Source organism: Urtica dioica, chromosome 12 (genome assembly GCF_054948205.1).
Source record: "Urtica dioica subsp. dioica isolate 48M chromosome 12, U.dioica_male_clone48M_v1_H2, whole genome shotgun sequence".
Lineage (NCBI taxonomy): Eukaryota > Viridiplantae > Streptophyta > Magnoliopsida > Rosales > Urticaceae > Urtica > Urtica dioica.
In genome coordinates this window covers 3,530,372-3,547,182 of record NC_142767.1, presented here as the reverse complement: position 1 = coordinate 3,547,182, position 16,811 = coordinate 3,530,372, and the positions used below count along the sequence as shown (strand labels likewise).

Below are 16,811 nucleotides of genomic sequence, written 5' to 3'. Positions count from 1 at the left end.
TTCTCGTTGTAGATGATTAGACTTCATACATTGTATTGCCTGTTTGGATAAGAGATTAAATATTTTGAAGTAATGATTAAATTTTTTTAATCTATTTGGTATATACATAGAGTGCGGTGGATTAAAATTTTAAACACTTAGATTAATTGTTTTGAAATTAAGTAAGGGTATATTAATATTTTTACAATTATAAATGGTTAGAATGCACTAACTTATAAACTTTGACTATTTTGCTAAACACTCGGTTTGAATTGGCTATTCTGTAAAAACAATCCATAATAAAAAGAAGAACTTCCATAATTTCATATGCTCATTTCATCGTCGCCCATACCACCATCGACTTACATTACATTACGAGACACAAAAGCTCACCCCCAACATACATGAAAACTGAAAAAAAAAAAGAAATTACAAGCAAAAGTGGAAATTATTGAAAGGGAAAGATAAAACTTGAGGATTGAAAGACAAAAAAAGCCTCTCCTCACACATTACACGTATTATATATCCCTAGTTTTCCTAATTTATGTCTCAAGCTTTTGGCTCTTGAATGCTTTTCATGCATGGCTCTTTGATAGGCATGGCTATAGCAACAAGCTTGTTGTTATTCATCAGTTGATGAATATCAGATTTTTTCAGCTCAGTTCCATTTGCCTCAATATCTTCAACCACTGAAATTCCATTAGTCCCGTTACAGTGAGGACCTTTAATTGCCTCAGGCATTTCCTCTTCTTTGATTTCTTTTCCTTCTTTGTGCTTTCCCCAAAGAACTGCGTATAGCCCAATTACTATCAACACACCACCAATCACACTGCACATAAAAATAAATCTGATTAGTCACTAATTAATCAAACTAGTGAAACGTATGTATTATATTATTATTAGCAAGATTAGGGCAAACTTCTCTAGATGTATTTTTTCAGGAATCTCTAGAAGTACTTTTAATAGCGGAAAAAGTTATTCATGTGTTGTGCGTCACCATCAATTAATTAGTAGATAGATATACATGTATAATATATTCTTTAGATTCCCCATTATAAATAAATATACAATACCTTCCAAGGAAAATATTTTCAGCCAAGATAAAAGAGCCCATGATGGCTACAATTATCATCATTAAGGGGCTAAAGGCAGTAGCAAAAACCGGTCCTCTTTTCTTCATCACTAATCCTTGTACATAGTATGAAATGCTTGACGTAACAATTCCCTGAAAAAATAAATCAAATATCAATATCATTTAGTACGCAATAAAAAAAATAAACGAAGAAAAGAAAGGCGTAATATTGTAAATTACAGCATAGGCAGCGGCGAGTAAGTTCATGTCCCAGCCAATTCTCCACACGGAGGCTTTGTGTTCCGCCACAAAAGTCACAGCAATCGCTTGGAGTGTCCCAACGAGACATACCAGTGTTGTGAGAGAAAGCTGGTGGTTCTTGTATGTCTTCAAGGCTTGGTTCTGTTAAACAAGACAGCCCATAATGTTATTATTAAGACAGAATTAAAAGGAAAATAAAATAGTTGCTCTTAACTAATTGATTCTTCCGAATTTAAAAGTTGTAGCATAATAGTCAAAATTTGACAATGATACATAACCACGGAATACAAATTTTATATATAATTGCAATTTTGCAATTTTTTTTTCCAATTCAATGGCTATTTAACTAGAGTACTTAATCATTATTATTAGCGAAACACACATCTTTAATTTTTTTTATTATATATATTTGTGTGACGTACTTGCAAAACGAACAAAGAAGCCCATGCAAGGGTGGCGATGATGAGAAAAATAGAGCCTAGAAACCAGTGCTTGTCTCCATCAGAACCACCGGAGCTGGCACCGGAGTTGTGAGGGTTAACTAAATCAGACCAAAGCATCTTCACGATTGGGCCTTTGTACAACGTCATCAACATCGCTCCAGCTACGGTCACCACTGTTCCCGCCACTTTTGCTTGGCATCTCACTTTCTTCATGTCTACTTTTTCCATTCTATTATTAATTTTTTTTTAAATATTCAAGTATTATAAGTATATATGAAACAGCAGGAAAAATGATTACTGATAGTTTTATTTTTAGTTTGTACCGGAATATGACGGCCATAACAAAAGTCATGGCGGGAAGCATGTTGCTCATAGCGCATGAGAAAGTCGGGGAAGTGAATTTAAGTCCGGCGTAGTAAAAGTTTTGATCAATCACCGGCCTGGTAAAAGAATAATTAATAATAATTATTATTGATATATACATCTAAGCATTCCCATGAGTCTCTAGCTCAAAATGAATTCACATGTTAATTAAGTCTATCTATGGAATCCTTATGTAACATAACCAAATATTGACTATACCCGAGAAGAGCGAGGGAAAATATTTGAATGAACACCATCAAAGTAATCTTGGGTTGTGCTTTCCTGAACAAATTAAAGAAGTATGAATTGAATTTGAGGCTCAATATATAAAAATTATCTCCTGCCTCATTTTTCTTAAGTACGCGTACCTCTCAAAAAAGATTGCAAATGGTGCGATGACACCTGTTGCAAAGGCGTGGCGATACACGACGAGGACGTAGTGACTCATGCCACGGTTGAGAGACACCTTAGTTATGATGTTCATGCCCGCGTAGCCGAACTGTAGAGCTATCATGGCAACGTAGGGTTTTGAGCCCTCTACCATCTTACCTAGCTTCTCCATAATTATAATATATATATGGTTATTATAAGTAAGACAATAGGTGATAAGCTATAGAGAAGGGTTGGAGAGAACTAAGGGAGATAGAGAGGAAGATCACAAGAGGAAATGTTGTGTTGTGTTTAATTTCCTATAGAAGCAGTGAGTGCTATCACATATTTATATAAGTTTTTAGAGGAATCTATACGTATATGGCTATGCTTGTATACGTAATACTTTATTTGTTCACTGCTCACTCTGTCTAGAACAGCTACTCGGTTGAGACTTGAGAGATTAGCGTCATCCTTCACTCTATGCTGTCTTTTTCAACCTTTCTCTACTTGATATCCATAAATATACTATTATGTTATGTATACTATACACATATACATGTACATAATATCTAGCTGGCTATAGCTGCTTCATAATACATTTAAGATATGTTTTTCGTTCTATATTCTGTCTTATAAATTCTGTCGTGTGTAAATGAGAGATTCCATGTTCGCTCTAGTTTTAGCTAGTGGGTATCTACATCAATTCATTTTAGTTATCCACACACCCTCACTACTACAAAGACAAACTGGCTTGGGCGACGATTAAAAACGTGAACAAGAGTTAACAATTTTTTTACTGTCCAAGCCTAAGTCTTTAAATTTGGAGGACAGCTTTTTAACTATCTTCCAAGATACTTGAACAACACTTAAAAAACTACCGTCCAAGTGTGTTAAAATATAGAAATTTGTTATGAATAAATATTCAATTATATTAAGATATGGTTAAGCAAAAGAAATATTAAGATATGTGTTGGGTGCTATTCGTCTATAAATAAATGTACTGTATATCAAGTTCTATTGAACACGTACACCAATGAATCTAGTTTGAGGTGAGTGGAGACTTTAGCCCCTGAGATTTGTTACGAACTAAATCATTTGAAGCGTTTGAATTTCATTTTAACCAACGTTTTGATAGAAATTTTTATTTTATTTCCTTCACAATGTATCTCTCTCTCTCTCTCTCTCTCTCTCTCTCTCTCTCTCTCTATGATGCAGTATCATAATACAACGTCTGAATTTCCCAAATCAGTAGTCTTTTTTAGTAAAAACGGGCCAACAAAAATAATATTTTGATTATGTAACTAATATCTAATGATTTAAGCCAAATTTCGCAGTTTTAGGCTCCAAAACAGTGTTTTTGTATTTCGAAAGTTTTGGTATATAATGCCCCTTTATTTCCTGATTTTGCAAAACAAAAAATTAGAGATTTCATTCTAGATCGATCTTCATTTTTATGCAGTAATATTTTGAATTTTTTGGGGGTGATGGGGATCTGGTTAAGAAAAATTAACTCTCCCTCTCTCTCTCTCTTCCTTGACTTTAGCAATGACGACGCAAACAAAGCGGATGGAGGACGTCCATCACAAGGAAGGTAGGGTTCTAGGACATCGCAGTTGTGACACTGTAGCGAAATTAGGGTGTCCATGAATGCGAAAGGATCGGTGTTGCTCGTATGCGCGCTGAAGAGATCGGTGTTTGCTCGTCCATCAATGCCACAGAGTTTTTTTTATTGGGACTGTGAGTATACTAGCCCAATCAACCCACACATATTAGGAGAATAGCTCAAATTTGAATAAATTAAGTGAATAGCCCAATTAATATTTCACTACCTAAATTACACTCATATATAAGAGCAAACCTCAATTTTCCCAAAACCTAAACCTAAAGTCGTTCTCATTTTCGTCCATTTTACGCCACCGATCCACTTCACGCCGCCGATCCATTTCACGCCGCCGCGTCGTCGTTAATCGTCGTCCATCCTCGTTGCTGATCCCTAACGTCGCCGGCGAGATCCGCTATAGACGCCGTCAAGATCCGCCATAGACGTCGTCGATTCCGTCGAGCTCCGACGGCGGCGATGCTCAGAGAATCGACGACTTAGATTGACTCGAAAATCGGCGAGGGGAGAGGAATCGGCGGCGGAGAGGAAATCGGCGGCAATGGAGGGGATTGAGGAGAGGCACTTTGTAAATTCGCGAATCGATTAATTTAATTAACTTACTAGAGTGAGTTAGGTTAATTAATTAACTGATTCGTAAAAGTTTTGAAATTCACAAAACATTTACAAAAATCATAACTTAAGTCAATTGATATTCAAAGCATTCAATCAATTAACTTAATTTCGAATTCAATCATTTAGTAAATTAACTTTACTCACAAAAAAATCAGAACATAAATTAATATTCAACCAATAAGTTAATTAATTAACCTAACTCATCCAGTAGGTTAATTAAATTAACATATTCGCGAATTTACCAAGGGCGTTATGGTCTGAGCCGAAAATATGGGCTATTTGCTTAATAAAATGAAACTTGAGTTATTCCCCCAATAAGAATGATAAACTTGGCTAGTTACAACAAATTTCACTTTTTATTTGTGTTCCAGATTCGTTAAATAATGTTAATTAACCATTTTTCCTTATTTATTTGGTTTTACTACTGAGTCTTGTGTAGTTTATTATGTAAATATTCATTAATTTTTTTTAACAAGAGTTAATTATTAATGTGCCTTCCTCTTCAAGTTTTTTTTCCTAAGTTTTTGCACAGTTAATTATTGTTAATAAGTGGCCATCTTCATAGTCTTCTTCAAGATTTTTTTCATAGATTTTTGTTTTCGTTTCAATGGACACTACTAATATGCCTGTATTAGGGTGGTTACCTAAATTGATGGATTGTAATTATCATGCTTTTCGTTTTTTAATTTTTGAAAATCAATAAAATAAAATAGGTGTTCCAAGGAAAGGACAAAATCGGTTAAATTACACGCTTAAAATTTTGTCACATCAGCAAATGACTAGTTGGGTAAACTTTATGAAACAATGACGATAAAACTATCGCTGAAAAGGTACAAGCTAGACGTGCGTTCAACCCCGAACGATACCTGGCGATAAACGAGGATGTCGAAAAGCTTATCTCCGCTGGTTTCATCCGAGAAGCCAAGTACCCAAAGTGGGTGGCCAATGTGGTCATGGTCAAAAAGCCTAACGGGAAGTGGCGCATTTGCATAGATTACAAAGATCTTAACAAGGCCTGCCCGAAAGATTGCTTTCCACTCCCACGCATCGAACAACTGGTCGACGCCACAGCAGGACATGAACTCCTAAGTTTCATGGACGCCTACTCGGGCTATAACCAGATACGAATGCACGAGCCCGATCAGATTAAGACAACCTTTGTCACTGATCGCGGCCTCTACTGCTACAAGGTCATGCCATTCGGCCTTAAAAACGCAGGAGCTACTTACCAACGATTGGTAAACTGGATCTTCGCCGACCAAATCGGCAAGACCATGGAAGTATACGTGGACGACATGCTCGTCAAAAGCCTACTGGCTACCAATCACGTAGACAATCTGAGGGAGATGTTCTTAATCCTCCGCCGGTACAAAATGAAGCTCAACCCCAACAAATGTGTGTTCGGGGTCGAATCCGAGAAGTTCCTAGGCTACATAGTTAGCCGTCGAGGTATCGAAGCGAACCCCGAGAAAATCAAGGCACTCCTTGACATGAAGTCCCCACGACGTGTCAAGGAAGTCCAAAGTCTGACCGGTCGAGTTGCCGCCCTCTCACATTTTGTGGCTAAAGCAACCGACAAGTGTCAACCGTTCTTCAAAGCAATTAAGAAGGCGGACGGCTTTGAATAGACGGACGAATGCGAGAAGGCCTTCCAAGAAATGAAGGCCTACTTCGGGACAACTCCGTTCCTCTCCAAGCCGAAAGAAGGCGAGACGCTCTACGTCTACCTCGCCGTCTCCGAACGAGCTGTGAGCGCTGTGCTGATCCGTGAAGAAGATAGGGCTCAATGGCCCATCTTCTACGTAAGCAAAGCCCTACTTGACGCCGAAACGCGTTATACAGAGATAGAGAAGCTCTCTCTTGCTCTCCTCGTAGCCGCCAAAAAGCTACGCCCCTACTTCCAGGCTCACCCAATCGTTGTCCGAACCGGACACCCAATCGGTAAAGCTCTTCAAAAGGGAACATCGACTCGCATGGCGATCTGGTCCCAAGAATTGAGCGAGTACGGGATTTAGTTTCACCCGAGACCAGCAATAAAGGCTCAAGCCTTAGCTGATTTCGTAGCAGAATTCTCCTACACTCCCGACATGGGAAGAGCAGAAGACGACTCGACCGACGACTTGTCGGCTCGAAAGAGAAAGGTCGACCCTACGGGTCCCATCTGGGAACTACACGTAGACGGAGCATCTAATGCCCAGGGAGCAGGCGCCGGCGCGATTCTAACAAGTCCCGACTGGGAAAAGTTACGCTACGCCCTCCACTACGGATTCCAAGCCTCCAATAATGAGGCCGAGTACGAAGCCCTCATCGTAGGGCTGGAGCTCGCTCAAAAGCTCAACGTACATAATTTACGAATACACTGTGACTCGCAGTTGATCGTAAATCAGGTTAAAGGCGACTACGTTGCCAAAGAACCTAACATGATCGCCTACTTGGCAAAGACAAATGCCAAGCTAGATGCCTTCTCCTGGTTCGAGATCATCCAGATCCCAGGAGAAGAGAACTCCGAGGCTGACGCCCTAGCTCGCCTCGGATCCGGTATCACTGAAGACGGGTTGGGAACTATCCCAATCGAGTCTCTCTCGCGACCATCCGTCTCACGTGACGAGGTTGGAACGATTGAGAGCGCTGCTCATCCAACTTGGATGACCCCGCTTACGGACTTCTTGCGAAGAGGGGTACTTCCCGAAGACCGCAGAGAAGCCAAAAGGCTGAAAGCCCTCACATCCAAATACGTGTTGAGAGGCGAAGCCTTATACAAGCGCGGGTATTCAACCCCGCTGCTCCGATGTCTCAACAGCGTCGAGTCGACTAAGGTCTTCCGCGAAATCCACGAAGGCCTCTGCTGGAACCACGCCGCTGGGAGGTCCCTCGCGCTCAAAGCACTTCGACAAGGCTATTTCTGGCCAACGATGAAAAAAGACGCCTACGACTGGGCAAGAAAGTGCGACAAGTGTCAACGTTTCTCCAAGGTTCCACGACAGCCGCCATCTCCCCTGAGTAGCATCGTTGTTCCACGCCCCTTCGCAAAATGGGGCGTAGACATTATCGGCAAGCTTCCCAAAGCCCCGAGGCAATACGAATACGCCATCGTCGCTATTGACTACTTCACTAAGTGGGTCGAAGCCAAACCTCTGGCCAGGATCACCGAGGCCAACACTACAAACTTCATCTGGAAGTCCATAATATGCCGCCACGGCATCCCCGCGTCGATCGTGACCGATAATGGCGCGCAGTTCGACAACGCGAGGGTTAGAGAGATCTGCGCCCAGCTTGGGATAAGCAAGACATTCTCGTCCCCGCGACATCCACAGGCTAATGGCCAAGTGGAAGCCGTCAACAAGACGATTAAAAGTAACCTCAAGAAAAAGCTCGAAGCCAAAAAGGGCGCCTGGGCTGAGGAATTGCCTTTCATCCTATGGGCCTATCGAACGACCGTTCGAAACGCCACCGGAGAGACCCCCTTCTCCCTAGCCTTTGGGATTGAAGCAGTGGTCCCCGTGGAAACGGAAGTCCCCACCTACCGGGTCGACACTTTCGACGAAAAAGAAAATGATGAGGCCATGCGCCTCGAACTGGATCTAATCGACGAGAAAAGATCCGAGGCCCTCACCAGACTCGCTGCACAAAAGGCGGATCTTCGCCGTCGGCAGCCTTGTACTCAGACGCGTGTTCCAAAACACCCAAGTGCAAGGCGCCGGGGTCCTGGGCCCGAATTTGGAGTGACCATATAGAGTTCGACAAGTCATACACGACGAAACCTACTACATCGAACACACGGACGGAACTCCAATCCGGTACCCGTGGAACGCCGAGCACTTGAGGCAGTACCACCAGTGACCAAGTCCCCCCATTTATTGCTCTGATTTCCCTTATTCAATAAGGCCTACGCGCCACTGTTCAAGGATGTTCCCTGTTAGCAAAACTTAATAAGAAATAAAGTTTGAGGTCTTTTTACCCACTTTATCACAGTTTTTAGTCATCATGGCACGACTTGTAAACTAAAAACTCGGGGGGCTATGGGTCCTGAGACGTACACTCGAAAAATTACGGCATAAAAGAAAACCTTAAGCCCCCCATTCACGGGATACAAAGGCTTAAGAAGCTCGGGCCCCGACGGCTCATCAGGCATACGGGTCCGAGAAAAGACGTCGACCTAACCCGGCGCAACACACCTGCTCGGTCGCTCAATAGCACGAGCTCAAAGACACCGGCCTAACCCGGCGCAACGCATAAGTCCGGTTGCTTAACCCACGAGCACTTTGGTTGCTCAACCCACGAGCGCTTCGGTTGCTCAACCCACGAGCACTTCGGTCGCTCAACCCACGAGCTCAACCCAGGCCTAAGTCCCCCACGGGGATACAGACTTAGGAAGCTCGGACCCCGACGGCCCTTCGTGCATACGGGTTCGAGTAAAAGGTCGGCCTTCCCGGCGTGCCGTAAGACGCATAAAGGCGCAGGTGAAAGACGTCTTCCGGGATGCATGTAAGTCGCGTAAAGTCGCTGCCTCAAACCCTAAAAAGGCCAAATTTGAGCGAAACAAAGGTTCGCTAGCCTCAGGGCACGAACACCTAAGACGCCGGCCTAACCCGGCGCAACGGGGTTTGAGTAAAAGACGTCGGCCTAACCCGACGCACCCGCGTTCGCTTGCCCCAGGGCAAGCGGGCCCAAAAGACGCCGGCCTAACCCGACGCACCCGCATTCGCTTGCTCCAGGGCAAGCGGGCCCAAAAGACGTCGGCCTAACCCGATGCACCCGCGTTCGCTTGCTCCAGGGCAAGCGGGCCCAAAAGACGTCGGCCTAACCCGATGCACCCGCGTTCACTTGCTCCAGGGCAAGCGGGCCCAAAAGACGTCGGCCTAACCCGACGCACCCGCGTTCGCATGCCCCAGGGCAAGCGGGCCCAAAAGACGTCGGTTTAACCCGACGCACCCGCGTTCGCTTGCTCCAGGGCAAGCGGGCCCAAAAGACGTCGGCCTAATCCGACGCACCCGCGTTCGCTTGCTCCATCGCAAGCGGGCCCAAAAGACGTCGGCCTAACCTGACGCACCCGCATTCGCTTGCCCTAGGGCAAGCGGGCCCAAAAAGACGCCGGCCTAACCCGGCGCACCTACGTTCCGACGCTCCAAGGCGCGAACGCTAAAAAGGCGCCGGCCTAACCCGGCGCACCCACGTTCCGACGCTCCAAGGTGTGAACGCTAAAAAGACGCCGACCTGACCCGGCGCACCTACGTTCCGACGCTCCAGGGCGCGAACGCTAAAAAGACGCCGGCCTAACCCGGCGCACCTACGTTCCGACGCTCCAGGGCGCGAACACTAAAAAGACGTCGGCCTAATCCGACGCAAAGCGCGTTCTCTTGCTTCAAGGCACGAACCCAAAAGACGTCAGGCTCAGCCGGCGCATCATAAACGCTCGGTCACTCAACGGCACGAGCTCCGAAGACGCCGGCCTAACACCGGTGTAATTTACGTTCGCTTGCTCCAGGGCGCGAACTCAAAAGACACCGGCCCAACCCGGCGCAACATGCACGTCCAGTCGCCAATGGCGAGGACGCAGAGCCCCTGGAAACGACCCGGTACGACGTCTTCGATCTCCGGAAGGCACGAAGCGAAGTCACTGGGCCACAACCACCTAACTGGGCACAAACGCCCCCTCGCCTTGAACATTGAACGACGACGAGTCGTAACGATAGAGTGAGCGGAGGACAAATCCCAGCTAGGGACGCAAAACCCGCCAAAACTATTGGTAAGGGTACAAGGCCTTCGGGCCGCGTTAGCCCCCAAAGAAGGCATATACGAGTAAAATTGCTCGAAAATTGAGATAAGCATTCAACACGAAAGCGACAAAAATATCTCATAAATAAAAGGAGCCACGGCTCTGAATCCGATAAACACGTGCTGAATAAAAAGTGCGTGGAAAATAAATAAAATCCTAGAAAAGGAAAAGAAAGCAAAGCGCTAAACATACGCGCTAAAAAAGAAGCCACACGGCTCAAGCAGCACCCTCATCTAGCAGGGGAAACAGGGTGTCGAAGAATTCAAAGGTGACCCCCCGGGCCTCGTTCTCGGTCGCGGTCGCATCCCGACACTCTACCGCTCTGGCACGACGGGCCTCCTCGGTCCCTATGTCGTAGTCATCCTGCAAGTCGGACGCTCTTCGCTCCGCTTCAGCAAGCTGGGACGAGAGGCGAGCATTTTCCTCCGCCAGAGAGTCGCGCTCGCGCTCCGCCCGAACACGCGCCGCTTCGCTAGAAGTAAGCTGGCGGTGCGAAAAATCATCCAGTTACCTCCAAAAGTCGGTAACCTCAGTGCGAAAAATCTCCGCTGATCGGGTCGCGACCTCGCAAGCTCGCCGTTCTTCGGTGAGCTCTCCCGCCATCTTGGCCACCAACATTTCGGCCCCGTCACACGGATCCCGTGTGATTTGGAGTTCCACTTTAGCCTCGCGAAGCTGGTCTCGAAGCTCCTCGGTCTTCGCCCCCGGGTGCGAACCTTGCTCGACCTGAGCCAGCCTAGCCTTCGTCCGAGCAAGCTCCTCCTGGGATGCCCCTAAGCGCCGGATGAAGTCGTGCAAAATCCTGTTGCTTCGCACGGCCCTCGCATACGCCTGCGACGACAAAGAAGCAAGGGTTAAAACTAAAACCTACGCTTACGACAGAATAAAGAGAAATACTGACCCTCTGAGCGTCGGTAACCCCCGCCTGGAAGAAGGCAATATCGTTCTTCGATACCACGCCCTTCCACCAAGACAGTGGGGATCCCTCGAGGTGGCGGAAGCAATCCCCTTGAGCCTCTATCGCCTCCAGCTCCACCGTCGAGTCCGCCCTCTTGGGCTCGGAACGCTCTTTAGGAGGCGCCGATGTTGAAGCCCTCTTCAAAGAAGCACGGGGCTCTGGTTCAGCTACAGCAGCGGTCTCGGCACGCTCCCCCCTCGCCTTGCGGTCAACGACCCTAGAGCGGATCTCCGCCATCGACGCAGGGTCCCGAGACGCGGAAGCCAGCCTCCTAGCTCGCCTCTTTGCAGCTACACAAAACAAAGCAACGAAGGTCAGGTTCCTGTTAAAACAAAAAAAAAAATGTTTACAAAACCGTAAGGTTGCCTCGAGAAGCAGGAGCGACAGGTTGAGCCACGGGACTCGGGGGCCTGCTCGCCCGACGTGCCTCCTCGGTGCCCGGAGCAAAGGGCGGGAACCACCCGGTGAGCGCCATCAGCTCGGGGGAACGGAACAGCTGGCCAGCCTTGCGGGCCTCCGACATCCCCGATATTTCTCTCACAAAGGGGAGCTCCGCTGCCCCCTCATCCGCTGGAAAGTCGGCCAGACGACCGAAGCGAAGGGGCGCCTCGCCGAAGGCGTCCGAGGTGACCCACACCCACGCCCGGCGGCTAGGCGGGTCACAATCTTCGACCAGCCTCACGTTGCCCCGAGCACGGGCCATATGAAATCCCGGCTGCCCCGGCGCCGGAAAGACGGCGACCAGATTACGGAAGTCATCCACGCTCATGGCACGCTGCGTCTTGCAGTGCCACTCCATGAAGCATGTAGCCAACAGGGGGTAGAACGCCGGGCTCATCTGACATGCGTGGACCCCTAGTCGGGTCAGGATCTGCTGGACGATCGTGGGGAACGGGAGACGCAACCCGCAGACAAGACTCCCGATCATCACGGCCGCGTACCCGTCCCTGGGACGAGAGGGCCTGTCCTCGGGGGCAGGTCTAAGCAATCCCACTGAGGGAGGGATGTTATACGTCTCCAAGAGCGTGCTAAAGACGCGGGAAGTGAGCGTGCTCGCTGCATCGATCCCCCTGCAGTCTAAGCCGACGGGGGCGACAGAGTCGCCTACTCCGTACATACGAGTCCTCTCCAGTGACCTGGCATAAGTGTAGCCCGAAGCCTCCGCGGACTCGAAAGCCGACCAGGCCGTCGCCAACACTTTCCTGTTACGTTTCTCCTTCCCCCTCGCGGGAGGAGCCTCCAAATCCTCTTCAGGGCCCTCTGAGCCCGACCCTAGGGGATCGTCGGAATAAATCTCGTTCAAGAAAGATTCGGATGGCACTATCGCAAGCTCAACACCTGAGGTGTCCAAGTTAGAGGCCCGGGGGAGCTCAGCACTCACAACCGCTTCACCTTGCTGCTTGAGCAAGGGGGCGTCAAAGGACGCCTCGCGGGAAACCAAGTTGATCACCAACCGTGATGAACGCGGGTCCTTGGACCCTTCATCCTCCCCTTCGAGCCATTTGTCGGCCGCACTAGAGTCTTCCTCGACAAAGATAGGAATCCCGTCGAGTTCCTCAAAGGGACCCTTGGCCGCCCCCCCAAAATTTGGGAGAGGGCAAGAAGAGTCGACCTCGGGATCATCAACGTGGGAAACAAGCTGACTCTCCATTAAAAAAGGAAAAAAGTCGGCTGCCCAGGGGAAATTTCAAACTCAAAGGAATTTTTCAATTACCCACAGGCTGCCAATGTAAACAGAAAGAGATAGGGGCTCTCCTATTTATAGGAGAGGAATGAGCAAACCCTGCGCGCGCGCCAGTCCCCCAGCGCCAGGCCGCGCGCGGGTCTTGCTGCCCGGTCGGCCCGGTCCGGCCCCCAGGGGTCCGGCCAACAAAAAAAAAAGATATGCCTGCGTACGGTCACGCGTGATCGAAGGTGAAATTACCTCAACGCCCTTTTATTTTCTAAAGTTCACGACTTACGTCCCGTAAGCCGTAAACTTGGGGGGCTAATGCTACCGGTCATTTTCGGGACACCGGAAATTCAAAAACGATTCAAGACCGGCCGGGCTTTGCCGGCCGGAAGGCCAGCGGGCCCCGGCCCACCAGCCCCGAGCGCCCTGACGCACCCACGGCCCAGCACGGCCGGCGCGCGGGCACCTGCGCCCCCGGCCCTTGGGCCCCCAGCCCAATGGGCCTCAGCGCGCCTGGCTCCCGCGCCCCGCCCTCCCGGCCCGCGCGCGCTCCCGCGCCCCCTGACGTCCCGGCCAGCGCGCGCTCCCGCGCCCCGCCCTCCCGGCCCACGGGCGCTCCCGCGCCCCCGGCCGAGCACCCCTGTTGCCTCGGCCGGGTGCTCCTGCTGCCCCGGCCGAGCGCCCCTGCTCCCTCGGCCGGGTGCCCCTGCTGCCGCAGCCGAGCATCCCTGCTGCCCCGGCCGAGTGCCCCTGCCGCCTCGGCCGGGTGGCCCTGCTGCCCCGTCCGAGCGTCCTTGCTGCCCCGGCCGAGCAATCCCAACGCCTCGGCCGGGCACGCTTGCTGCCGGGCACGCCGCGCCCGGCCAAGTCCCGCGCTTTGCACGCCCCGTGCCCATCCGGGCGATACGTCCCGCGCGCCCTGCGCCCTCCTGGGCGTGATGCCTCGCGCGCCCCGCTCCCGGCCACCCGGTGGGCCTCAAGGGGCCGACCCAAGGCCTCTCTCCACAACTATAAATACCCCCCCCCCCCTAGGATAGGGAAAAACACAACTTTCATTCCAACAACACTTCTCTTCTCTTGAGAACTCTCTCTCGTGCTCTTGTGACATTCTAAGAGCGCGCGCCTCTCTTCCCTTGGCTCAGAAATACAAGGACCCCCCTCCACGAGAGGGAGCGCGCTCCTTTTCTGCGACCCGAGCTTCAGCAGTCCACACTGCTCTCCAGCTTCTTGGCCATTGAGCTAGAACTCCGAGCTACGAGGCAAACGACCCCTCTAAAGTCTTCACTAGAAGCTACGAGCCGGGTCCTACTCTAAAGCCTTGGATTCTCAAGCCTCCGAGCCCAAGATAGCCCTCAATACACAAATTGAACTACGTTCTGACCTGATCCCGACTAAAGGGTACGTAGGCAGCCAACCTTTGGCACGGTCACACCCCCCAAAACACACCTCAGGGTCTGGAGGGTGCAGCTCGGTCTACGAGCTCCCACTTTTGGCCCGGGCGCGGTCACTTGGTCCGGCCTTGGATCAAACCGCCCGAGGTATCTAATCGTTGTTTTTTTTCGTGCGACAATATTGAACATTAGCGTTCTTTGAACATACATTCTCTGCCTCGTCCCTGATAACGTCTTCACCAAAAAAAAAAAAAAGTTCGATTTTAGTCATGTGTTATGAAGTGGGCATTAGATAGGGTTTGTCGAGGTTATTTTTCTAAAATAATCTTTAGTAATTAGAAATTGTATTTTCGATATGATATAAGCTTTTTTTTTTTAATATATGTAATATGAAACGAAAATATTTATGTTACAAACGTATTCATTCGGTTGGTCTCGAAACATTTTGTGATGCGGCAAAGTGAATATTTTGAAAGTTAATTGTTAATTGCTGGATAATAATAATAATAATAATAATAATAATAATAATTATTATTATTATTATTATTATTATTATTATTATTATTATTATTATTTAATACCAAGCTCCATAAAATATTATATTTTTCAGTGCTGAGCAATGAAAAGTTTGGCATGCATAAAAGTATGATATGAAATAAAAGTACAAAGGGGGGTATGCATAAAATAATAGGTGGTTTTACACTAGTCGCAATCTGAGGGACGCGTATGAGAAATCATGGAGTGCTTCGTGACTGAGAACCCATTTGCTAATTTTGTAGTGAATCGTCATCAAAGCAATCAAGCTTTTGAACTAGATAAGGGCTAAATATCCTATTAATGTTTTTATTAATTGTCATTAGTTTCCAGACATAAAGTGAAACATCATATATATTGTTATAAAAGTGTTTGTAACCAGGGATATATAATCTTGCTGACGTAGAAACTGTCGAATATTATATGGTTGATATTGAATTTATTGATTTGAGGTGGGTTAGATTTTTATAATCGGGGATATGAACTTTCTGTTTGATGATATGAATAAGAGATTTTTTGTAAATAAATTTTGTCATAAGAGAAAGTTGATTATTTTGTTTTATTGATAATTGCCGAAAATTACATGTGTCCGTTTTTGGACTTGATCTTACATATTTATATTACAAATATTAATGATAATCTCACTTAATGAGAATTGACGTTAATATTTCCGCATTAATACACCATTAATAACAAATCTTATTCAATACATCGGTTTATAATTTAAAATACGCTTTATCGAGTTGTGCCTATTCTCAAGCTATAATTGCCTCATCTTCCTGCTAGGTCGAACTCTTAGGACTGTTTTTCTACTTTCTCGTGTTGATGGGCTGGGCCAATACGGCTCTTATTCGCTCTTCCTTCAGACGGGTCAGCCCTTATTGGGCCTAATCCGTTTAGGCCTGTCTCACGGACGGAGTATACTGTACAAACAGTTAGCCCCCCAGTTCGGCAAGTATTTTTTACCTGTCGAACTAAACGCTTCCTTAATCCTTGCGTCTGTTGATGTTGGACTTCGTCTTCAATATTACAAGAGAGAGATTCGGTCCAGTACAAGAAAATTTAGCCCAAGCCCACGTATTTGTTGTTAACAGGTTCAGGTATTACGCCAGCCCGTCAAAAGATTCAATGCAGCTCGACATAACCACTCCCCGAAGACCCAGAGATACAAAGCTCGTTAGCCCGATCGATCCGTAACCGCTTTTTATACGAATAGGTCTCCAACTACAGGTGTCCTAAGACGGAGTAGCGAGTCCCAACTGACACACGACATGTCCCTAGCAATCCGGAGCTCGCAAACCTCATCTCCCAGACTATAAATATAAGATAATCAAGCTCATGTCGGGCACGTTACTTTCATTCGATCTTTCGATTCTTATATCTAAGTTAACATCTTTGTACCGTTTCTGAGAAATCATAATACAAACAGCCTCGAATTTATTTTATATTCTGTTTTTCGCCCTTATTTAGTTCCCAATTCATCAAGAGTTTCAATTTGGTATTGTCACGGAGAATTGAGGCCCATCTACAAATCTAAATCGACCCATTTCCAATCATAAATTTTGTCGTAACTGCATTGGTGTGATTTCTGACATCAACAGTTTGGCGCCGTCTGGGGAAACCTATCAATTTTCCTTACACTTCAAGCCCAGATTCTTACAGCACGTTCCTTCTTTTCACTCCAACCCTATGTCATCGTTGTCTCCGAACACTCTCGCGCCTAATTTGGAATTGATCCTTGAATTGAAGTCAATGCT

General features: G+C 47.3%; 1 protein-coding gene across 1 annotated transcript; it reads right to left on the bottom strand.

The window, feature by feature from the left end:
* Window positions 1-279: 279 nt before the first annotated feature.
* UMAMIT9 (nodulin MtN21 /EamA-like transporter family protein) lies at window positions 280-2,803 on the bottom strand. Its single transcript, XM_089603790.1, has 7 exons — window positions 2,487-2,803; window positions 2,338-2,400; window positions 2,079-2,195; window positions 1,735-1,984; window positions 1,292-1,453; window positions 1,053-1,204; window positions 280-808 (listed from the first exon to the last, which is right to left on the bottom strand). The coding sequence occupies exons 1-7, from the start codon at window positions 2,678-2,680 to the stop codon at window positions 529-531; spliced, it is 1,218 nt and encodes a 405-aa protein (XP_089459916.1). The 5' UTR covers window positions 2,681-2,803; the 3' UTR covers window positions 280-528.
* Window positions 2,804-16,811: the final 14,008 nt, after the last annotated feature.

Coding starts and splice junctions, on each gene's coding strand:
- UMAMIT9 (XM_089603790.1), bottom strand. CDS start 2,680: ATGGAGAAGCTAGGTAAGATGGTAGAGGGCTCAAAACCCTACGTTGCC. Junction 1,454..1,734: donor CTTCTTTGTTCGTTTTGCAA/GTACGTCACACA, acceptor CTTGTTTAACAG/AACCAAGCCTTGAAGACATA. Junction 1,205..1,291: donor TACTCGCCGCTGCCTATGCT/GTAATTTACAAT, acceptor TTATTTTTTCAG/GGAATTGTTACGTCAAGCAT.